General features: G+C 53.9%; 3 protein-coding genes across 3 annotated transcripts in view; 2 read left to right on the top strand and 1 right to left on the bottom strand.

Annotated features, from left to right (window-relative positions):
- Positions 1 to 110: 110 nt before the first annotated feature.
- Phf13 (PHD finger protein 13) lies at positions 111 to 7,779 on the top strand. The gene is made up of 4 exons (XM_006993802.4): positions 111 to 648; positions 2,317 to 2,418; positions 4,509 to 5,043; positions 5,533 to 7,779. The coding sequence occupies exons 1-4, from the start codon at positions 610 to 612 to the stop codon at positions 5,757 to 5,759; spliced, it is 903 nt and encodes a 300-aa protein (XP_006993864.1). The 5' UTR covers positions 111 to 609; the 3' UTR covers positions 5,760 to 7,779.
- A 669-nt stretch (positions 7,780 to 8,448) lies between these two features.
- On the top strand, positions 8,449 to 13,795 carry Thap3 (THAP domain containing 3). Its single transcript, XM_006993803.4, has 4 exons — positions 8,449 to 8,593; positions 11,129 to 11,321; positions 12,750 to 12,830; positions 13,099 to 13,795. Exons 1-4 carry the CDS (start codon positions 8,520 to 8,522, stop codon positions 13,375 to 13,377), a joined length of 627 nt encoding a protein of 208 aa, XP_006993865.3. The 5' UTR covers positions 8,449 to 8,519; the 3' UTR covers positions 13,378 to 13,795.
- A 771-nt stretch (positions 13,796 to 14,566) lies between these two features.
- Dnajc11 (DnaJ heat shock protein family (Hsp40) member C11) overlaps positions 14,567 to 22,356 on the bottom strand; it is a 54,730-nt gene continuing 46,940 nt past the window's right edge. Inside the window, exons 11-16 of the mRNA XM_006993805.4 lie at positions 19,634 to 19,789; positions 18,716 to 18,785; positions 17,390 to 17,447; positions 17,144 to 17,286; positions 16,646 to 16,775; positions 14,567 to 15,836 (exon numbers count right to left, since the gene is read on the bottom strand). Of these exons, the coding sequence (XP_006993867.1) occupies positions 15,811 to 15,836; positions 16,646 to 16,775; positions 17,144 to 17,286; positions 17,390 to 17,447; positions 18,716 to 18,785; positions 19,634 to 19,789 (583 nt within the window). The 3' untranslated portion in view covers positions 14,567 to 15,810. The remainder of the gene's footprint in view (positions 15,837 to 16,645; positions 16,776 to 17,143; positions 17,287 to 17,389; positions 17,448 to 18,715; positions 18,786 to 19,633; positions 19,790 to 22,356) is intronic.

Below are 22,356 nucleotides of genomic sequence, written 5' to 3'. Positions count from 1 at the left end.
CCCACCAGCCGGGAGGTGGGAGCCCCCGCACCTCCCCCGCTCCGGAGGCCTCGGGAGTCCTGTCAGCGCCGCCCCGCACTCGGCCGCTGCCGCAGGGCCTCTTGGGAGTTGGAGTTCTGAGACAGCCTCTACGCACCGTAGCGCCGCTCTAGGGACTACGATTCCCACAATGCCGCGCGCCGCGCGCGCCACACCCCCACATTGACGAAGTCCAGCCTCCCCGGACTACAGTTCCCGACGACCCTCGCAGCGCTCCCGCCCTCCCTCCCGAGACACGAGCCGAACTGGGCGTCAGGTCGGGGAGCCGGTCGGGTTCCCGCTCGCTGTCGCCGCCGCCGCCCCCCTCAGTGTCTCTCCCGCCTCTCCACAGCATCGGTCGTGGGAGCTGCATCCTCCACTCAGTTCGCCTTGGAGACTCCGGCCCGGGGTCAGCGAGCCTGCGACGCGACACCCCGACACCCCCATCACCTCCAGCCCGGGCGACCCCTCCCCGGACGGGTCCGCCCTCGCCCTCCGCGGTGCCGGAGCCCCCTGGCCCTGAGCGCCCCGCGGGCCCGCTCTCGCACTCCGGCCTCGGCACTCCCACCGCCGCCGCCCCCCACCCGGAACATGGACTCCGACTCCTGCGCCGCCGCTTTCCACCCCGAGGTGAGTGCGAGCTTCGCCTCGCCGCCCCTTCCCCGGCCTTCGCTGCGCTCCGAGCCGAGCGGGACCCCGGGAGGCCGTCTCGAGCCCGGCCGCCCTCCCCCACGTTCGCCCGGCGCCCCCAGCTCGGGCCCGCGCTTGTGCTCCCCGCCGGTCCTCCCCGGGCGCCGCGCCCACCCTCCGCCCCGAGGACATGGCCCTCCGCCGCCCCGGCTCGGGCTCGCGGGGTCTCCCCCCCCCCACCTCCCCGGGGCGGCCCGGCCCCCTCGGAACGGCTACGCGCGCGGTCCCGCCGCCCCCTCCGGCGGCCAGGCCGCGCCCCGCCCCCACGGCTCCCGCCCCCGGGGGGTCCGCACTCGGGAGCCGGTCTCCCGCGCCCGCCCGCCCGCCCCTCCCCCTTCCGGGGAGCGGCCCCCGCGCCGCGCCTCCGGGCCGGCCGGGGTCGGTGTGCGGGGTGCGCGGCGGGGGCGGGGCGCGGCGCGGAGGGGTCCGCGGTGTCGCCGCTGCGGGCGGGAGGCGTTGGGGCCTGCGCGGCGCCGGGACACCCACCCGGGCCCCGCGGGCGTCCCGCACCCCACGGGTGGGCCCCGCACCTTCCGGGGCCTGCGCGGGCGGGCGGCGCGCGCCATCTGCTCCGGGAGGGAGGGCGGGTCCGTGGCCTCCGCGGCACCGCCCCGCACTCGCGTCCGCGGCCCTAACCGCCCCCCCCCCCCCCCGACTGCGATGTCCCTCGGGGCGAAATTAAAGTTCTCCCGGAGTTTGGGGCCCGGTTGCGCGGCCTTGTGGCTGCCCGAGTGCCGGGAGCGCGCGGCCCGCTCGGTCGCCCGCGGGGCTGGCCGAGGGGCGGGAGCGAGCGGCCTTTCGGAGCAAGTTGGAACCGTGTTTAAAAGTGCTGCGCTGCGCGCCCCTTTGCGGGAGGCTTTCCGAGGTCGGCCCCGGGCCCCTCTTCTAGGTGGCCGAGCACCTGAGCACGGGCGGGGGGTGGTGACAAGTTGCGCGAGCAACCGCAGGGAATGTTCCCGGAGCCTTGGATGCTCCGCCTTCTCGGGAGAAATCCCTTTTTGTGGTGGGTGCTCTGTGGCCGTTGAGAATGGCCCCTGAGCAGGCTGATTGGGCTTGCGTCTGAAGTGCGCACCTAAACGGAGCAGTACGCTCTCCATTCCGAGAACTCAGTGCAAGGGACACTTGGGTGTCCGCCATCCCGCCCCTACCAGGAGAGGAGGATGCCCCCTCCCTGCCTTGGCCTCATGGGAGTCAGGTTTGGAGAGCAAGGAGAGATTAAGCAGCTGGTTTTTGAAATCACTTAATTTTTGTTTAGAACCACAGCTGCAGTTTGTTTTCAAAGTGGAAAATCTGTAGCAAAAATGTAGATATTGGAGCTCCTGATAGGCCTGCAGGGACAAACAGATAAGGCGGGTGCCAAAAGGTGGACTGTAGACAAGCTTTTTATCTTCTAGCTAGTTTCCCAGTGTTCTTGGCACAGAATCTTAAAACTCCTCTTTCTACCTTAAGAACACTTTGTTGTTTCTTGACCCCAACTCACCTTATCTTGTTTCTAGACTGTAAATTCTGCAGGGTTGTGTGAGTTGGCAATAAAAGTTGCAGCTTGCTTTGTTTTGGTCAGCTTCCCCTCCCGGAGTCTCCCTCACATACCCTTTGTTCCCTCAACAGGAGTACTCCCCCAGTTGTAAGAGGCGCCGCACTGTCGAAGACTTCAACAAGTTCTGCACCTTCGTCCTGGCCTATGCTGGCTACATCCCCTACCCGAAGGAGGTAATGACTCGAGATTTTGGAGCATCAGACCCTAGCACCTTGGTTTCCTGCTACAGGTGCTTCACCAGTAGTGGGTCTGGAAGCGCTTGGTGCCAGGTTGGGGAGGTAGCCTGGCTTCAATCAGTTTTTTGGGGGCCTAAATGAGCTTAGACAGGGAAGTGATTCCAAAGCTTTAGTAAGCTTGTCTAGAAATGATTTAACAAATAGATTTCATTTATTTATTTATTTATCTACCTATCTATCGTGGTTTTTCAAGACAGGGTTTCTTTTTGTCGTCTTGGCTGTGCTGGAACTTGCTCTGTAGACCAGGCTGGCCTCTGGCTCCCAAGTGCTAGGACTAAAGGTGTTTGCTACCACACCTGGGTTTTTTTGTTTGTTTGTTCGATTTATTTATTTATTTATTTATTTATTTTTTAATTTTTCAAGACAGGGTTTCTCTGTATAACAGTTGTGGCTGTCTTGGAACTCACTGTAGACCAGGCTGGCCTAGAACTCAGATTAAAGACGTGTGCCATCACTGTCCAGCGATTTAACAAACTTAATACATTGATTTACGTTCACTCTAGTACTCCCCACACTCAGAAGGATGAGGCATGGGAGGTTTGTTTAAAAGTTTGGGGTCAGCCTGGGCCACATAGTGAATTCCGGACCAGCTTGACTTAAGAGACCCTGTTTCAAGTAATAACGGCAACAACCAAGAAGTATTTGTAAAAGCTGTAGTTGGTTATGTGCCTGTGTTTTTTTTTTTTTTTTTTTTTTTTTTTGTTTTTTGTTTTTTGTTTTTTGTTTTTTGTTTTTGTTCTTGTTTTGAGAAGCGCTGGTACTTGAGTGGCCAGGCCAACTGTCTTTAGGAAGAATGAACTAAGTGCCATTCTTTCTCCCCCCCTGCCTTGAAGATGAGGACACCCAGGCCACAGAGGGGACAATCTCTTGCCCTAGGATTCACATCTTGCCTAGTTGCTGGGAATACCAGACAACTGGGTCTTGAGGGATTATTACCCATGCCCCATATTCTGTGCACATGGAGGATTTTTTTTCCTGGCCAAGGAAAGGCAGAAGGGGAGTGGGAATGTCAGCCTCTGTGGGATTCAGACTGCTGGGATCCTGTGTATATCACACTAAGCTACAAACAGAATCTGGTAATTGCGGAAATAAAATCATGGCATGCGTTTATTCTTACTGCTGTACAGTGCATACTTTGTACCACATAGAATGCTGCCAGTCTTGGCAGATAATTGAATGGTACGAACTGCAGCATTTAGTTTGCTGTTTGGGGACACTAATTATCTACTTAGATTTTGCAATATTTTGGGGTGTCTCCGTTTTTTTTTTTTTTTTTTTTTTCCCCAGTTTCTCTGTGTAGCCCTGGCTGTCCTGGAACTCAGTCTGGAGATCAGGCTGGCCTTGAACTTAGAGATCTGCCTGCCTCTCTTAAAGGCATGTGTCATCATGCTCAGCTGTTTTTTGTTTTGTTTTTAAAGAAGGTCACAAATTTGAAACTAACTTAAATTCATTTAATTATAAAAATACCTGTTGGGAGCCAGACATAGCAGCACACGCCTTTAATCCCAGCACTCAGGAGGCAGAGGCAGGTGAATCTCTTGTGTTCAAGGCCAGCCTGGTCTACAGAGGGAGTTCTAGGACAGCCAAGGCTACACAGAGAAACCCTGTCTCAGAAAAACCAAAAAAGAAATCTGTTGGGAGAATAAATGCAGGAGTGCTTTGTTAGTCTTCAGGGAAGACTAACCCTGAGTGGGTGTTGGTAGCACTTTTTGTAGGCTCTTGGAGGGTGGGAGTCAACTCACAGCTCCTTGCATGCTAGGCAAAGCACTCTGCCACTCCAGTTCCCAGTTGCTCCTTAGCCTTTTAACTGTGAGCTCTGTCCTGACTGCAGGAAACACTCAGTGAGGGAAGGTGTGTCCTCCTGGTGTGCTGGCACTTTAATGTTCCTGAGGTTGCACCAGTTTGATGGTGGTTAGAGCCCCGGGTCCAGTTGTACTTGATCAGTGCAGGACTGACCTGCTGGGGGAGGGCCGCCCAGCCCTGGAGCCTGGTGAAATGACCACCATGCCCCTGTTGCTCTGTTTCAGGAGCTCCCCTTGAGGAGCAGCCCCAGCCCCGCCAACAGCACTGCTGGCACCGTCGACAGTGACGGTTGGGACACTGGTTTCTCTGACATTACGTCCTCAGTGCCCTTGCCAGTATCGGACCGCTGCTTCAGCCACCTGCAGCCTTCCCTCCTGCAGCGAGCGAAGCCCAGTAACTTCCTGCTGGACAGGAAGAAAACTGACAAGCTGAAGAAGAAGAAGAAGAGGAAGCGAAGGGACAGTGACATGCCTGGGAAGGAGGGGTACAGGGGGGGCTTGCTGAAGCTGGAGGCTGCAGATCCGTATGTGGAGACCCCCACAAGTCCCACCATCCAGGATATTCCCCAGGCCTCTGCTGACCCCTGCTCAGGCTGGGACTCTGACACTCCCTCCAGTGGCTCTTGTGCTACTGTGTCCCCGGATCAGGTTAAAGAAATAAAGACTGAAGGAAAACGGACTATTGTCCGGCAGGGAAAGCAGGTGGTCTTCCGAGATGAAGACAGCACCGGCAACGATGAGGACATCATGGTGGACTCAGGTGAGTGGTTCGAGCAGAGGACTAGGCCCTGGGGGTTGGCTCAGGGTGCTTAGGATCTTTCAAAGGAGAAAGTGTGGAAGGGCAGATAGGTGCTTTTTTTGAATACCAGGTTTCTCTGTAGCCCTGGCTGTCCTGGAACTCACTCTGTAGTCCAGGCTGGCCTCAAACTCGAGATCCACCCGCCTCTGCCTCCTGAGTGCTGGGACTATAGACATGTGCCACCTCTGCTCAGATGGATGCTCTTTAAAGAGTTGTTAGCTCCTGAATACAGCCCAAGGCTTCTCTCTAAGTCTGAGTGCAGAAGTGATGTAGCCCCCCACATGGATCTCAGCATCATTTGAGATGCAGTCACTGCCTTCAGAGAGAAACACTGGCTGAACAAGTTAAGCTGAAGTGACGGTTTGGCCACACTCAGACCATGATGTGCATGCAGCTCCAGGTAAGAAGGCCTCAGGAGGTCCCCACATCTGAACTGTTGTTTCCTTCCAGATGATGATTCCTGGGATCTTGTCACCTGTTTCTGCATGAAGCCTTTTGCTGGTCGCCCCATGATAGAGTGTAATGAGTGCCACACCTGGATTCACCTGTCCTGTGCGAAGATCCGCAAGTCCAATGTTCCGGAAGTGTTTGTCTGCCAAAAGTGCCGGGACTCCAAGTTTGATATCCGTCGTTCCAATCGTTCCCGAATGGGCTCCCGGAAGCTGTTTCTGGACTGATTTGGAGCTGGCAAGGAGAGGCGGGACTGGAAGGGCCTGGGCTCTGTGGCCTCCCTAGTTGAGCACAGGCCTCCTGGCTCTGGTGCGGGCAGACCCTGCCACTCAGGTGCCTAAGCAAAGGACTAGCTGTCCAGATAAAACTGTACATAGCCAGTGAGCAGATAAAATGGTGGTGAAAGCTGCTGCTCCGGCTGTGTTCTCTGTGTTGGAGGCAGACTGAGCACCAGGTCTGCTTCCCCTGAGAGTGCGGGCATAGTCATTGTCAGCCAGTTCCCGGCATTGGGAGCTGCTGCTGGCTGTCAGTCCCGTGTCTCCTCTGTGTCGGGAGTGGTTCTGTTTCCCTGGCTGTGTTTATTCTCCAGTGTTGGTCTTCTATCACAAGTGTCTATACAGCAGCCGTCCAAGTTGCCTGCCCCTTTGTGATCTTACTGCCCCTGCCTCGTTGTACTAAACTGGGCTAAGGAGCTGCTTCCTTAGTGGTCTGGTGTCCCCAAGAGGAGCCCTTGGTGGTGGGTGAGCGGTGATTCTTTGGTTTTTCACTGTTTGTTTGAAGGGACAGTATGTAGCCACTTCTCCACAGAGTGGGGGGTTGAGGGTGGAGGTGTCCTGTGTTCATAACTCAGTTTCTTGTTTTGCACGATGTAAAAAAGCAAACCATTTTTTCCGCACGATACAGCCCGAAGTATTGGCCAGTGTCTTCCTAGATGCCCTTTCTCTGCCATTGGTCCATGCCCCAGGGTGCCCAGCGCTCTCCTCTGGAAGCCCTTGGTTCTCTGTTCTTGAGCTGCTCCAGTAGCAGCCCACAGATGAAGCTGTCCTCGGGACCTATGTGCTGTTCACTTCGATAATGGTTCAAAAGAATCCGCCCTCCACACAGGCTGGCCTGCTGGGTTCCTGGGGCAAGGTGAGGCCGTACCTTGCAGCAGTCTGCAGTTTCCGAGGTGGGAAGGAGAGCTCTGGCCTGGTGGAGGGCTGCCTCAGCTCCCGGGACACTGGTGTCCTGGGGTTGAAGAAGAGGAGGCCCTGGCTCTGCAGTGGCCTCCTTCAGCCCTCCAGTGCATGTTCTCGGGAGGGTTTGACAAAGCAGTGGTCCATCTCCTAAGTACTGTTTTCTGTTAGGCCCGAGGCAGGGAGTGTCCAAGTGGGTCCCATTTATTCCTGTGTAGCACCTGTGCGGGGTCACCAGGCGCTCTCCCGCAGTATCTTCAGACCAAAGGAGCTCAGACTGTGACTGCTAATCAGAGCCTGGAGGGGGGAGGGGGAGGGTCTCAGTATCTTTACACTTGTCCAGTTTAAGTAACTGTCTTAGTTTTTTGTTTGTTTGTTTTTAAAATCCTGTTGCTCATATTAAAGTACAGAAAAAGACTCATTGCTGAAGCTCAGCTGGTCCCGCAGACCTCAAGGGAGAACTTGGCCATAGAGAAGGAGCTGTTCCAGAAGGTCCTGTCCCCAGGCTATTGTCTGACTCTGAGAGGAGTAAATACCTAGGACAAGTTAGAGGAATTTGCCAAAGACCCGCCCCGTGACGGTACTTGTCCAGTGTTTTCACCCCGACAATAACCAAAGTTCCAGTAGTTTTATTTTTTTTAAGTGCATTTAAAAATAAGTGGTTTTGTTGTGGACCGGTGTAGCTGGCCATTGTTATGTGTGCTCAGAGATCGATGCCTCTGGGATACATCGACCCTCATCTCAGTCTGTTTGCTTGCTTTGTGTTTTTAAGGGGCGCTTTCCCTGTGCGTGGTGTGGGAAGGCAGACACCTTGGCTTGGGGGTGGACTGAGCTGGGCAGCTGGAATCAGCTTCTTTATGCAAATGGCATGGCCCTTCTAGGGGCTCCTGGTTGATGGCTGGTGATGTGGGGAGGGAAAGGTGTCACCCCCAAAGTAGACCTCTCCCATCGGCTTTGGCCAGGCCAGACAACATCGTTTACATGGTTCTGTGTAATTATAAAGTTTATGTGTATAAAGCAAGCTGTTTCTGTGAAACTGTATATTTTGTAAATAAAGATATTGCTACTTTGAGGTTGGTGTCTCCTAAGGTGTCCTGTGCTGAAGGACACTGGCTTTCTCCATTCACCAGCCCAGGTAGTGGCTCTGGCAAAGCGGATTCGGTTTTGGCATTTGGCACAATGAAAAGGATCATGACCCGTGGCCCGCTTGTCTGGTTAACTCCTAGACCCAGAGTGCACTTACTTGAAAGGCTTCCCTGTTCTCAGTCGCACTGGCTCTGCTCAGGTGGTGTGCCCACCCCTGAATGATCTGTACTCTCAAAGCCGCCGCAGCCTTTAGGCTCTGCAAGTTTGGGGTTGGGACTTTCCTTGGCCCGGGCATGGTGACAGGCCTTTAATCCCAGCAGAGGCAGGCAGAGGTGAGTTTGAGGCGAGTTCCCAGTGCTAGGAATCCTCTGTCCACCGAGCCAACTGGTGGTCAAGTGGGTGCCTTAGCTGGGAGGCTGATGGAGGGATCTCAGGAGTTCAGGCTAGCCAGGCTCGGTACCTGTCTTTGACCCAACCCCCCCCCCCCCCCCCGCCTACCCCCTCGGGGAGCTTTAAACTACTAGCCGAGGTGGGGGTTGACACCTTTTCTAGGTTTCCAAGGTTCATTGGGTTTAAACTCTTGGAGGTATCCCTAGGCTCCAACTTCTTCAGGGAGCAGAGCAAGCCAGGTCCAAGCACGGGAACCTTGCAGACCCCGCCCCTCAAGCTCCGCCCCCGAGTTCGCATGCCGCCATCTTTGTTAGGGGCAGCGGGCCCATCTCCGAGATGCCGAAGTCGTGCGCGGCCAAGCAATGCTGCAACCGCTACAGCAGCCGCAGGAAGCAGCTCACCTTCCACCGGTGAGGGACGGGAGGCCGGGACCCGACACTATGGAGCTTTTACAGGCCCCAGTGCACCGTGCGGGAGCTCCGGGAGGCCCAGGGTGCGCGGGCGAGGTGGACCGGACTGCAGGGAGGGGACGTCCAGGGCGTCAGTGGTGTTCCCGCAGCCTCAAAGCCTGAGCCCTGTCGGACCCTCTCGGTGCAGGCTTGGGCTAGCCCATCTCGCCTGGAAGCTTTAGTTGCCCAGTGTGAACAGGCGGAGAGTGGGTGGCGTCTGGTCGTGTCCCTGCTCTGGCCCCTTGCTGCCTGCGTCACTCGGAGGGAGGCCCAGGCGGAGGTACATGGTCTGGAGGAATGAGCGCCCTCCAGGATGGCCAGGCCGCGTGGCAGGGACTTTGATCTTGCGAAGGTGGTGGATATCCAGGCCCTGTAGTCCCAGGACTCCTTTTCCCAGCCCTTTCCAAAGAAGCATCCGTCAAGGCTTCCAGTGATGTCTGTGCCTTCAGGCCTGGCAGCCTGCTCGCACCTGGTGTTCCCCTCCCCACCCGCCCCCTCCTCGGGCCCCAGAACGCTGTTGCAGTGCTTCTACTCAAGAGTTGCAACCACAGAAAAATGCACACATCATTTGGCAGTCCACAGAAGACTCTCCACTTACAGTCTCTTCTCACCCGCCTGCAGGGATAGCTGTGGCCAGGTTTGAGCCTTAAGTCATGGAATCGCAGCGTGTGCTTTTCTTCCTTCGGGGCACTGTCTTCAGAGTCACCCTTGCCCCACACGCACAATCGAGTTCTTTTCTGTACAGTAGTCCATTGAACACGGGTCAGAATTCATGTCCCGCAAATGAAGGGCCTCTTGGTGGCTGCATGGGCAGTTACCAAGGACCTGTGTCTTCTGGTCATGTTTCCATATACCCTGGGATAGTCACCTCTATTCACTCTTGCTTTTGGTCTTTAACTGTTTATTTATTTGTGTGTGGGCACAGATGTCACAGTGCATGAGTGGAGGTCACAGGACAACTTATAGGAGTTGGTTTTATCTTCCCACCATATAAATTCTGGGGATCAAACTCAGGTCATAAGGCTTGGCAGCAAGTGCCTTTTCCGGCTGCACCATCTTGCTGGCCCTCGTGTGTACTGACATGTGCTACTGCACATACTGCTCGGCTTCCTAAGGACATTTTTCGTGTGTCCCTTCTCCCAGGCAGCCTTCCTCCTCTTTTGTGTAGCCCAGGCTGGCTTTGAACTGGATCCTCCTGCCGGAATCTTAGGCATGCACTCCCATGTCCCGTTCTCCCTTGTACGGTCATGTCATCTGCCTTTGCCTTACCTGACTGCTCAGTAGCTTCTGACCGGACTGGTCTTTTCCCCATGTCCTAGGGCACATCTTGACCTCTGTCAGACTCCCTGTCCTTCTCCTTTGCTGAGTCCTCCCCACTTCCCACACATGCGCTGACATGTTCAAGATGGAGCCATCCAGAGCGTATCCAGAGTGCTGAGGTCTCCCAGGCTGGCAGGTTCTGCAGGGGCGTCCCCAGGCACGTGTGCCCATCTCCCACTCCTGCACTCGATAATCTGAAAAGCACCTTGAACTTGACACCTAGCATTCTAAACTTCTCTTCACCCAAACCTCCCCTTCTCTATGGCAAACACGAAGCTCCTTTCTTTTCATTGTTTCATGATCCGCAGGCAAACCTTGCTGCCTGGCTTTTTCTTTCTTTTCTCTTTTTTTGGGGTGTAAGGGGGAAGACAAGTCCTTGGCTGGCCTGGAACTTGCTATGTAGATGAGGTTTGGAACTCAGATCCACCTCTCTCTGCCTCCTGAATGCTGCGGTTAAAGATGTTTGCCATCACACCTGGCCTTTTTGTAGTTTTTGGTTTTGACACAAAGTCTCACTGTGGTACACCAGATTGCCCTTGAACTCAAAGCTGTCCTCCTGCCTCAGCCTTCCAAGTGCTAGGATTGCAGAGTCAGCACTTTCTCCTGCTCAATCCTAGTTCTCACTGCAGCCTGGGTGGACACAGGCCCCCTCTCCTTCCCTCATCCCGAACCTACAGAGACCTCATCTATCTAAATAAAGCTCTGCGTCATGTGGCCAGTCCTTCTTCCTCCAGGTCCCTCACTCATAACCATCCTCTGTAAAGGCCACAGGGTTTGTCTTCCACTTGCTGCAGGGTCTGTTCAAATGTTACCTTGGCCGGCGGGCTCTAACTACCACAGGGCTTCCTCCTGCTTCAGCCCTCACAGCCCATCTCAGCTTGGTTTGCTGCTGTTTAGGATGTAGGCTCCTGAAGGGCAGGGACTCGGTCCTGTCCAATGCCATGTTTTGGAAGGAAACCAGGGCCTGGGAAGTGGTGAGTGACAGGAAGGAGTGAGCTCCTGGCATGTGCTTTGGAAGGATAGCTCTCTTGGGCTCTTTTACCATGTTCATGATCTTGGGCTTCATATATATATATGCGCTGGTAACAGCCATGGTGAGTGTCTGGATGTTAGATATGACTAACGAAGTGGATTACTGAGTTTACAAAGCTGTGCCATGGAATGCTGTGCCTGTAGGTTCCCATTCAGCCGCCCAGAGCTGCTGAAGGAGTGGGTGCTCAACATCGGCCGGGCCAACTTCAAACCCAAGCAGCACACAGTCATCTGTTCCGAGCACTTCAGACCCGAGTGCTTCAGTGCCTTTGGGAACCGCAAGAACCTGAAACACAACGCTGTGCCCACTGTGTTCGCGTTCCAGAACCCCACGCAGGTATGGTGCAGCCAGTGGGACTGTGTGTGTGTGCCGAGTGAGTAAGGAGCTTAAAAAGAAGCTGGAGCTGGGCTGAAGGGGTCGCTCAGTTGGTGAGAGTACTGGCCCAGGGTGGAAGCAGCCCTGGGTTGGAGCCCTCGCACTCTGTAAACCAAGGTGGTACTGTAATGTGGAGCCAGAGGCAGGAGGGTGAGGCCGGCATGGGGTACATGAGATCCCTCCCACCCCCCAAAAGAAGTGATGTAAAGCTCCTTTAACACTCAAGCATGTGTGCTGGGCCTGGGGTTCTTGTTCCTTTGGCAGAGGTGCTTGCCTGGCATGCACGAAGCCCAGAGTTGGATCCCCAACAAGACCTGGGCTGTGCATGTGTGCAATCCTGCCATTCCAGAGGCGGAGGCAGGAAGATCAGGTCAGTCATTCTTGGGGTTTGAGGCCAGTCTGAGGTACATGAGAGCCTGTCTCAGAACAAACCAAAAAGCCAGGTGTGGTGGTACACGCCTGTAATCTCGGCACTCAGAAGGCAGAGGCAGGACTGCCACCATCTCAGCCTCAAGTACATTCAGTGCATTCTAGGCCGTGCTTATCGTGACAGTGGACAGAGGCTGGAAGAGACCTGAGCAGGTTTAGGAGGTCCAGGGCTTCACTTCACAGTCCTCAGGGGCCCAGGCTAAAGTGGCATTAAGAAGCTGCAGATGGCCACTGTGGGCACAGCCAGCAGCTAACAGAGACTTCAGATCTGCATAACCTTCTGATTACATGGTGCTGTGGGGCCAGTGTTTACTGAGGATGGTTGCCAGTCTCCAGAGTGATGCAAATGATTCAGGTCCTTGGAGCCATGGGGATCTGGTCAGGATTTGGGACCTATCTAGTGAAAGCAGGAGTGGGCACAGCTGGATCCAGTCGGTACTGTTAGGTGTGCCCCACTTCGGGCTGTGCAGAGGGACTGGGGTGTCCCAGGCCCCTGTGTGGCCCGCTGTTAGGTCCCACTGTGTCCTGCCTGAATCAGAGCTGTCTTGCGGCTGGTGAGGGAGGAGATGGTGAGGGAGGAGATGCTGAGCGCACCAGCTCTCCACACATCCCAGGGTTGCTGTGGAGGGCAGCTCCCAGTCAGGCAGTGCACTCACAAGCTTGGGTTTGGTGAACTCGGAGTTGGAGCATCTGAAGACAGAGTGTTAGGTTTGAGTTCAGAATGCTTTCCTCCTCAGAGGGATGCTGTGGCCTCGGGCTTCCCTGTCCTCTGTCATCAGACCTCAGTGGGTCACAGGCTGGAGTCCTGGAGTAGGTGGGAGAATGAGACAGGGCTCTTACTGCGGATGCACAGGACTTGGCAGCCCCCATGCAGGGATTACTCAGGGATGGACAGTGGCAGCTGGATGAGGATCCGGTGTCTGCCAGCTCAGCCATCTTGACTCCGCCTGCTGTTCCCAGGTCTGTCCTGAGGTGGGGGCTGCTGGGGACTGCACACTGGAAGAGTTTCAGCCTCCAGACACTGAAGGCCCTGTGAATCAGGTAAGACCCGGGGTACAAGCTGGTCTCAGAAGTGCCCCCAGAGGACCCCACAGAACAGGAGCAGAGGTATAGGTGGCGGACTCCAGAGCTTCTCCTAAGACCACCAAGACGGCGGTCAAGCACCACCAGGATTTCACCAGGGAAAGAGGGCTGGGGCTCAACCCGAAGGGGAATGGGCATTTGTGACCCCAGCTCAGATGCCTTCTTGCTGGGGACACTGGGCCACCTGGATAGCTTTTCCTTGGCACTCACTGACCTCTGTCCTCAGGTCTTGCCAGAGAGACCAGAGGCAATGGAGGCTCCTGGACTGCCCGCCAGCCCCCCAGGGTTGAGAGCCCCTCTGGGACAGCCCTCTGATCACAGCTATGCCCTTTTGGACTTGGATACCCTGAAAAAAAAACTCTTCCTCACACTGAAGGAAAACAAGAGGCTCCGGAAGCGCCTGAGGGCCCAGAGGCTGCTGCTTCAGAGGACGTGTAGCCGCCTGCGAGCCTACAGAGAGGGACAGCGGGGACCACGGGCCAGACGGCCAGCACAGCGGAACTGAGCCCAGGCTGGCTCTGGGATGTGCGGGTGGTGGCAGCACTCTGGCAGGAAGCGTTTTCCAGCTCTGCTGTGCACATTCCCACTCGCTGCTGATGCTGCAAGGTGCCTTGAGACTGGTGGGACGGGATGCCATGACAGGCAGTCATCAGGGGAGGGGCCAGCGCTGGGGAACGGGAGGCACAGCCTCAGGTCTGCTAGGCTGAGGATAGCGGCTATGGGGCCAAATGTTAGGAGTTGTGGCAGTCCTGCCAGAGATAACTCCAAGGGAGAGGTGGCCGTCTTGAAGTCCACCTCCAGGAACATGTTTAGCCTGTGGGGTCTTCCTCACCTCCCCAGAGGTCCCCCACATTAGCCTGTATTTCTGAGTGACTCTTTCTGCCCTGGTTTGTGTAAACATGGAATAAATTATCTGAACTCTAGGTTTAGGTGTACTGCTTACACTCTTTCGCTGATACAGGACAGACAGGGTGTGACTATCGCTTTTCCCATTAAGCAGTCTTTTTTTTTTTTTTTTTGGTCTTTCGAGACAGGGTTTCTCTGTGTAGTTTTGGTGCCTGTCCTGGATCTCACTCTGTAGACCAGGCTGGCCTCAAACTCACAGAGATCCGCCTGCCTCTGCCTCCCAAGTGCTGGGATTAAAAGCGTGTGCCACCACCGCCTGGCCCAGAAACATCTTAATGGTTAAGAGTACTTGCTGCTCTTTCAGAGGATCCAGGTTCAGTTCCCAGAACCCATATCATCATATGTAATGATGGCTTATCACCATCTCTAACTCCAGTTCTAGAGGATTTTTCTGCCCTCTTCTGATCTCTGAAGGCACCATGTAAAGATATGGTGCACACATGCGGGCAATACCCATACACACGAAGAATGTGTTAAAAAGTGAAAACGATAAAAATCTACCTAAGGAGAGGTAACTCCAGCACTCAGGAGGCTGAGGCAGGAGAATCATGAGTTCTAGGCCATCCTGGACCACACAGCCAGACCGTGATTAAAAAGCAAACACAAACCTTCCATCTAGCCTCCTTATTTTGAGGTTCTGTATCTCGGGTGAACATTTAGCACAGACTGGAAGGAACCCTAGCTTCAAGCTGCAGCCAGTGGTCTAACTGAAGCAGCAGGGTGGGAAAAGGCCTGGGGCACTGCGGCCTCTACTGTCCCTTCCTAAACACACACACACCAAAGCGGCCTCAGCTTTCAGGTCAGGTTTATTGTCGGGCAGGGCTGCCAGTCAGCGTCACACAGAGGGGCGGCAGTGCCCAAGGAGCCACAGCACTGAGTCTGGCTCATGCAACGGTGCAAACCGCACACCAGTCTGTGGGGCAATGAAACATCCTCTAAAAAAGGAGATAAATACTACAGAACTGAACCGCTTACAACTGACGGGTTATGAGAATGGCGAGGACATGCCTGCCTTCAGCAGTTCCTGCTGCGGGGCCAGGTTCAGAGCCACTGCTGGTGTCACACCTGCAGAGGGGTAGAGCCCGCAGTGACATCCAGCAAGTGTGCGACAGAAGAGGTCTGGGAACCGAGACTCCTTAGAAGGGACCCTGAGAGGGCCTGGCCCGGCGAGCAACAGCGCCACCTGCTGGGCACTCACTAGAGGTGCAGGCACCTGGGCCGGCCTTGGGTCAACACCCAGGATTTGGCAAACTTGCAAAGCCCCCCTCCTTCCAACACGGTCTTCTAGAGGAGTGGTTGTAGGCAAGGCAAGACAGGTGTCTGTCTCGTGGTGTGGGGTGAAGGGGCCATCGGCGGCGGCAGGGTCTCTTTTCTTAGCAGTGTGGGCAGTGTGCCTGGACAGTGCACCCTGGGACCTAGGGTCTCCCCTTCTGTACCAAGCCAAGGCCTGGAGGAATGATTTGAGTAGCTCTGAAGTGGGAAGAAAGAGACTAGTTTCCAAAGCTGTTGTTCTCAGATAAAAAGAAGTTTTATAAACCCACAGTCCTCTCCAGTCCACTTTGTAATGTTCCAGAAGAGAAAGGTGGTTTGTGGGAAGTCTACGGAGCAGCATGTGACACACCTTCCCTCCTTTCCATGTTCCCCATGTGCAGCGTGGACTTCAGGAAGGACAGTCTCAAGTGTGAGGATAGAATGTTCCAAATACCTCCAGAGAGCTGCTGTGCATGGCCACTCATGGTGAGGACCAGGACTGGGTGACCTGAAGAGCCAGCTTGGGCCCTGCCCTCCAGGAACATGATCCTTGGGGAAAGATATGGCCGTGCTGTGGTCTGGCCAGGGTGGGGCTCCTCAGTCCTTACCCACAGTACCCACGAAGCTAGGCTGTCTGCATGTCCCTTCACATAATTGATACAGTGCCACCTTCTTGAGGAATAAACTAAAAACATCTCATGTCTGGGTTTTCCCTGCTTCCAAATTCGTAGACTCCCAGGAAAGTAGTTCTGTAGCCTTTTTGCTCAGGTTCTCAAGTAGTTTATCCGTCTGTATCGATCCTGTGAGCTGGAAAGAAAAGCACATGTCAGGACAGCGCAAGGCCAAGTGAGCTTCCTCCACACCTCCTGCACCGAGGCCGGGCTAGGTGCACTGCTGCTGGGTTTCCTAGGTTTGGAGCAGGGTTTGTCTATGTAGCCCTGGCTGGCCTGGAGCTCCGAGTCCGCCTATCCCTGCCTGCTGCCTCCCATTACACTCAACTTGAAGCACCTGCTTCTGCATCCAGGAAGAAGGTGTCACTTCCACACAGCCTCTCATAGCTGTGGCAAGAATGGTCCTCCTACCCCGTTTACAACTTCTGTGTACGAGTGTTTAGCCTATATGTATGGATGTGCACCACATGCATGCCTTGGTGCCCAATGGTCAGAAGAGGGCGTCAGGTCCCCTATAACTGGAGTCACAGATGGCTGTGAGCCACTGTGTGGGTGCTGGGAACTGAATCTGGGTCCTCGGCAAGAATAACAGGTGCTCTGAACTGCTGAGCCATCTCTCTAGACTTTTTGTTTTTCGAGACAGGGTTTCTCAGTGAAACAGTCCTGACTGTTCTGGAACTTGCTTTGTAGACCAGGCTGGCCTTGAACTCACAGAGATCTGCTTGCCTCTGCCTCTCAGGTGCTGGGATTAAAGGCGTGCGCCACCACTGCCGGCTAGACTTTTTTTTTGAGATGAGCCTCACTCACTACGCGGCCCAGGCTGACTTTCTGGCCAATGGTGAGCTCTAACTCTATCTGTGACAAGGACAATACAATCACCTCACAAACTCAGCTGTCACTGATGAACCTGGAGAGGGAAGCTGACACCAAGGGGCAGCTACTTACACTGCTTTGGTATCCTCAGGGCCTCACTGTCGGGCACCATCACCTGATGCAGCACACCTCGGAACTGGTAGAGCACTCGGAGGCTCTTCTCCTCCCCAACACACGGGTCGTAGAAGCCTGGCAGCCCGGCCTGCAACAAACAGAGGGTCAGCCCTCAAGGCCCGCTCTGCTCCCCGCTGCCAACACCTGGGCACAGCATGGAGGAGGAGACACACTCTGGAGCTGGACGAAGGAAGGAGAATTTAGACTGGCTTCCTCAGGTAGTGCTAGGCTGGCTCTCAAGCCCCTTTCTCATGTCCAGGTGAGTCCACACCCTCTTTCTGGAATGTGCAGACAAATGACATGCAAGTGCCAGGAGGAGAGGCACTGCTGCTGGGTGGCATCTGGCAGCTCAGGGGACACTTTCCAGGTGGATTTCAGGGTCCACTGCAGGCCTGACTGTCCCGGGCACATGGAGCTGGAGCCCAGCCTGCCTTCTGTTGTAGATCCCGTCTGTACCTTGGAGGCCTCGGTGAGGATGAGCTTTGAGTCCTTCACCAGGCACTGCAGCGGCACAGTGACGTCGATCACCTTCACCTTCTCGTTCCTCCTGCTCTTGTCATTGACAAACTTCCCATACCAGGCGTTCACGATGATGAGCCCTGCAGACAGAGCAGCACGGGCTGACACGGCTCGTCCCGCCACTTCGCTTTGGAGATTGGAGACCCAGCACCCAGCCCAGCCCAGAGGGGTGCGCATTCTCACCCATTCTGGACTCCTCTGCTTCGATTATTCTTCGGACAGATTCCTGCATCAGCCGAACCTTGGAGAGAAGACGGACATGTCGGGGACCCTGGACTTGTTTTGGTCAGAGAATGACAAACATCCAGTTTGTGTCCATGTCAAGATGCCTGCTCTTGGACTGCAGGGAAAGGAGCACACACCTTGAGCTCAGCTCACCCATCACGAAGTTTGAAGCCCTCAGCCCTACTTGAGGTAGTGTTGGAGAGTCACCTGACAAGGCACACCCCCCACACTGTGGTGATGTATTGTGTACCCTAATAAACTTGCCTGAAGAACAGAGGACAGAGCCAGTCACTAGATTAGACACAGAGGTCAGAAAGTGGTGGCACACACCCTTAATCCCAGCACTTGAGATCTCATGCCTTTGCTTGGGGAGGACACATGCCTTTAATCCCAGGAAGTGATGTCTGGGCAGAGAAAGGTAGATAAGGGTGAGGAAACAGGAACTCACTCTCTTTAGGCTGAGGATGTCATAGAGGTAAGAACTAGTGGCTGGCTGTTCTGATTCTCTGATCTTTCACTTTCACCCTGATATCTGGCTCTAGGGTTTTTATTAAAAGACCATCTAAGATTCGAAGACCACCACATGATGACCCCAGAAGAAGGGACAGCACCTTTCTCCCTTCTCAGTGATTCTGTACATGCAGGTGATAGATGAGAAATTACTGAACACATGTCAGTATTTAAGAACAGAGATACATAGTGATGAATTTCAAGGCTAACCTGGGCTACATAACAAATATGAGATCATCTCTAACCCATAGTGGGATCTTGCCTTAAAACAGACACTTCCAGTGAGCAGCTGGAGCCCCTACTTTTCTTGAGAAGGACCTGTGTTCTTTGTGGGGAGGGTCGTGTGCTGCCCCCCAAATGAACACGTTTGCCTGGGAACATGCATGGCCTCACGGAGTCTCTCAGCCCTGTGCCTTTGTAGCCTTTCCTCTGGTCACAAGAACCCCAGGCACCCTGCTGTTCAGCTGTGGCATTCTGCTCCCTCACCTCCGTAACAGGCAGTACAGGGAGGGAGGAGAAGACATGCCTGCTGCATTACTAAACCTCGTTAGGCCTTTGGAGGGCTGTGTTCATCTCAAGGCACAGACCAGGCTCCAGAATGTGCCCCACAGGTCACAGAAAAGCTGTGAGGTAGATGAGGTTGTTGGAAAGAGAAGCCCTTGGGCTCTGGGATCAGCACTGGATGGTAAAGGAGTTTCCTCCACGGTCCCAGGTAGAGAAGGGTGGGGAGGAGGCTGCTCTGGGCTCTGCCTGCACGCGGCAGTGGACACTCACAGCAGCTTCCGCCTCTTGCTTCTTCTGCAGGATGTCACTGGCTGTGCTCTCCCTTTGCTTCTCCAGTTCCCTTTCAGAGAGAAACGGTACAAGTGACTCTACGCTGAACGCACTGCGCCCCCTGCTGGACTGAGCCCAGTATGCAGTCTGAGATAGTAACTTCCAAAAACAACCCCAGGCCGCCTGCACAGCTTCCTTTAGTTTGGGATTCCCTTCCCTATCCACCTCCTACATGGAACTTCCTGAACTGCTGTTTCCTTGGGAGAAGACTCCAGCAGTTCAGGCAGACAGCTCAGACTACTTAGGATGCAGAAATACCCGCTCCCACAGCCAAGGGAGGGACTCAGGGTCAGCCCACACAGAGCTGTCAGATGGAGCACATTCTTTGCTCCAGGACTTAAACATCCATGGGAACTGGGTCCCTACACTGCAGTAATAACAGAGGTCACAGGCAGCTCCGAGGCTAACAAAGGGCCTCTCCATCCCTTGGGTGTGTGAGGGATGCTTGGACTCAGTTTTGGCTGAGGGGCTCTCTACAAGAAACTTCAAAGCTAGGTCTGTTCTGTGGTTTCCATGACTACAGTTAGTGTGCATCACAGAACAGACCCATTCCACTTCAAGTTCAGTGGCAGGGTGAGATGTCTACGAAGGAAGAGAGGGAGGGAGGCGGCATTTGTGCTGGCCGATTTTATAAAGCAAATCGAGTCATTTCTGGGGGGTGGGACTGATCGGCCAGAAGGGAAGGAATACAGTTCCCTGCTGCTGCAGCTGGCTAACAGTGACTAGGACCTAGGTGTCAGGACCTGGACGCCATGCTTAGCACTTTCCCAGCATTAACTTGTCTTCTTTTTGCAGGGTAGACCCAGTCATCTTTCCAGTTTAGGAGACCAAGGTAGAGGTTCTTAGTGCAAAACTCACTTCTCCTTCTGAGCCCTGAGGTATGGTTTGATGATTAAACGGTGCATCGCCAAGTAGATCACCAGTGGCCCCACAGTGGCGTAGAACACGGCACTAGGGAGCAGCTGATCCGTCAAGTGAATAGGGAAGAAGTAGGTCTGACTGGCCCTGTTCAGCCTGTGGGAAGCAGGAACAAAACACAGAGGGTGTGTCAGGTCCTCCACGGAGGAGCAGTGGGGTCTCAGCCACCGGGAGTCACTTCCAGAAACCAGCACACCAGCTCCAAAGCTGACCTCAAGGGCAAATGGAGAGTGAACGCTTAGCTGGAGTCAATGTCCCTATGGCTGTGCTTTGCTCCAGGAGAGGAAAGCAGCCCTGGAGACAGCCTGTCTCGGTAAAGAGGTGTTCTAAACAACCCCGGAGACTTCAGAGGCCGAGGGGTTCCTGATTAGTGACCACACGTGAGAGCTAGGACTGGGGCTGGAGAGATGGCTCCTGGCTATAGGCACTGGCAGCTCCTGCAGAGGATCCACTTTAGGTCCCCAGAACCCCACACTGGGCAGCTCACAGCTGCCTGGAACTCTGGTTCCTGGGGACCTGAGGCCCTCTGTTCACCTCCAAGGGCACCTGCATGTATATCTACATATAAACAGACATTCACACATATGACATAAAAATCTTAAAAATACAGTAACAGGGCTTGACTCATGTTCTGAGATGAGAGACAGGGAGGAGGTTTGTCTCACTATGTTGCTCAGACTGTCCTTGAATTACTAGGCTCAAGTGACCTTCCTGCTTCAGTCTACCTCGGTCAGTACCACCATGCTGGGCCTCAGATTAGTGTTTATTTTAAAGCAAAGTGTTGTGGAATAATCTTTTTGTACACTGTGAAGACGTGTCACTCTGATTGGTTTAATAAAAAGCCGAAAGGCCAATTAAGTAGGCAGGATTTCTGGGCAGAGAGGGCACTGGGAAGAAGGCAGGGAGGCCTGGAGATGAAGAAGCAGCACCGTGGGCAGTACAGAGTAAAGGTAACTGAGTCATGTAAAAGATATGGGTTAAGTTGTAAGAGCTAGTTAGTATCAAGCCTAAGCTATCAGCCGAGCATTTATAATTAATGTCTTGGAGTCATTTTTTGTGAGCTAATGGTACAGAGAAAGATTCACTACGACAAAGACTCTGAAGCACTGACCAACAGCAGGACAGGTGAGCATGAGCACATGGGACTGGCATGTTCCCACTGTACTCCTGGGTACTTCAGCAGAACCCAGGACCTTGTGTGTCCCATTCAGCTACCCACCTCATTCAGATATGTATGCATGAATGCATTTGTTTAAGACAAGGTTTCCCTATTCAGCTCATGCTGGCCTGGCACTATATTAGCCCAGGCTAGCCTTAAATACTCCTGCCTCAGCTGGGATTATAGGCATGAGACACACTTGGCTCAAGTAGCAGTCATCTTTCCTTTCTTCCCTCCCTCCATCTTCTGGGCTTATTGTGTATTCGTGGCTGGCCTGCTGGAACTTGATATGTACCTGCCTCTGCCTCCTAAGGATGGGATTAAAAGCATGCACACATAAGCAAAAGCAGAAGCATGCGATAACACCGTGCACAATTAAGCAACACACTCCTAGTGAAACTAGAAAACAGCTTGAACTAGATAGTGAAAATACAACATCAAATGTGTAAGATGAAGTAGACTGTAAAGGGCTTCATTGTTGTAAAATCTTCTTAGTAGAAAGGACTCAAGTGTGGTATGGTGAGGCACTCCTTTAAGCCCAGCAGTGGGGATGCAGAGGCACTCAGATCTTTTTGAGTTTGAGGCTGGCACTATCTAGTAAGGCCCTGTCTTAAAAAAAAAAAAAAAAAAGAAGGGTGGAAAGGATGTACCTTGCCAATAGGGTGACCACAGAGGACAGGTGGGTAAGAGGAACAAACCACACCAATGCTAAGAAGCTTCACCCTTAGAGACAGAGACACACTCCTTCAACACAAAATGGCCAAGCTGACAGAGGTGAGACAGAAAATTCCTGAAGCTCTGTGTTTGTGAAAGAAACCGAATTCATTTAGATTTGGGTCCTAGCCCCAAGACTCCTCTTTACATACAAATATTTGAAAATATGAACTCTAACATTTATGTCAAGGGTAAGGGACATCCAACCAGTATAAAAATTTAGTTTGAAGGAGCCAGAGAGGCAGCATAGTAGTTAAGACCATATGGAGGACACTAGTTCATTTCCCAGCACCCACATCTGGAGGCCTGCAGCTGCTCCAGGGGATGTGATACCTCAGGCCCCTCACAACACTCACACTCATGTGGACAGACCCCCCCCCCCACAATATTAAAAGCAACAAATCTTTAAAAAGTTTAGTTTGGGCAGCTTAATACTGTCACAGAAAACACAGGGTGACAGGTGACATACCGTCCCTGAGAAGCTAATTCAAAGTAAGTCACCATCACAAGCTCAGACAAAATCTAGCAGAGTATGGGGCCTCAGCCTCACTAGTGCTCTCAATTCAGATAAAAGAGGATTAGAGTGCATATAATCACCGGTGTCCAGGGATCGCAGCTCAGAGGTGCAAAATGGCAGTGTGTCTGCAGAATGCTATGCAATCTCACCAGTACTATATTTTAAAAAATTATTTGATTCGTGTGCACGTGTGACTGTATCACATGCACACAGCACCTGCAGAGGCCAGAGGGGGACACCTGATATATTAGAGAATTTAGTTCTCAAACTTTT

Source organism: Peromyscus maniculatus, chromosome 2 (genome assembly GCF_049852395.1).
Source record: "Peromyscus maniculatus bairdii isolate BWxNUB_F1_BW_parent chromosome 2, HU_Pman_BW_mat_3.1, whole genome shotgun sequence".
Taxonomy (NCBI): Eukaryota; Metazoa; Chordata; class Mammalia; order Rodentia; family Cricetidae; genus Peromyscus; species Peromyscus maniculatus.
Note: the sequence above shows the minus strand (reverse complement) of the source record. Positions and strands in the feature narration are given on the sequence as shown.

Coding starts and splice junctions, on each gene's coding strand:
- Phf13 (XM_006993802.4), top strand. CDS start 610: ATGGACTCCGACTCCTGCGCCGCCGCTTTCCACCCCGAG. Junction 649..2,316: donor CCGCCGCTTTCCACCCCGAG/GTGAGTGCGAGC, acceptor TTCCCTCAACAG/GAGTACTCCCCCAGTTGTAA. Junction 5,044..5,532: donor GGACATCATGGTGGACTCAG/GTGAGTGGTTCG, acceptor GTTTCCTTCCAG/ATGATGATTCCTGGGATCTT.
- Thap3 (XM_006993803.4), top strand. CDS start 8,520: ATGCCGAAGTCGTGCGCGGCCAAGCAATGCTGCAACCGCTACAGCAGC. Junction 8,594..11,128: donor AAGCAGCTCACCTTCCACCG/GTGAGGGACGGG, acceptor CTGTGCCTGTAG/GTTCCCATTCAGCCGCCCAG. Junction 12,831..13,098: donor CTGAAGGCCCTGTGAATCAG/GTAAGACCCGGG, acceptor CTCTGTCCTCAG/GTCTTGCCAGAGAGACCAGA.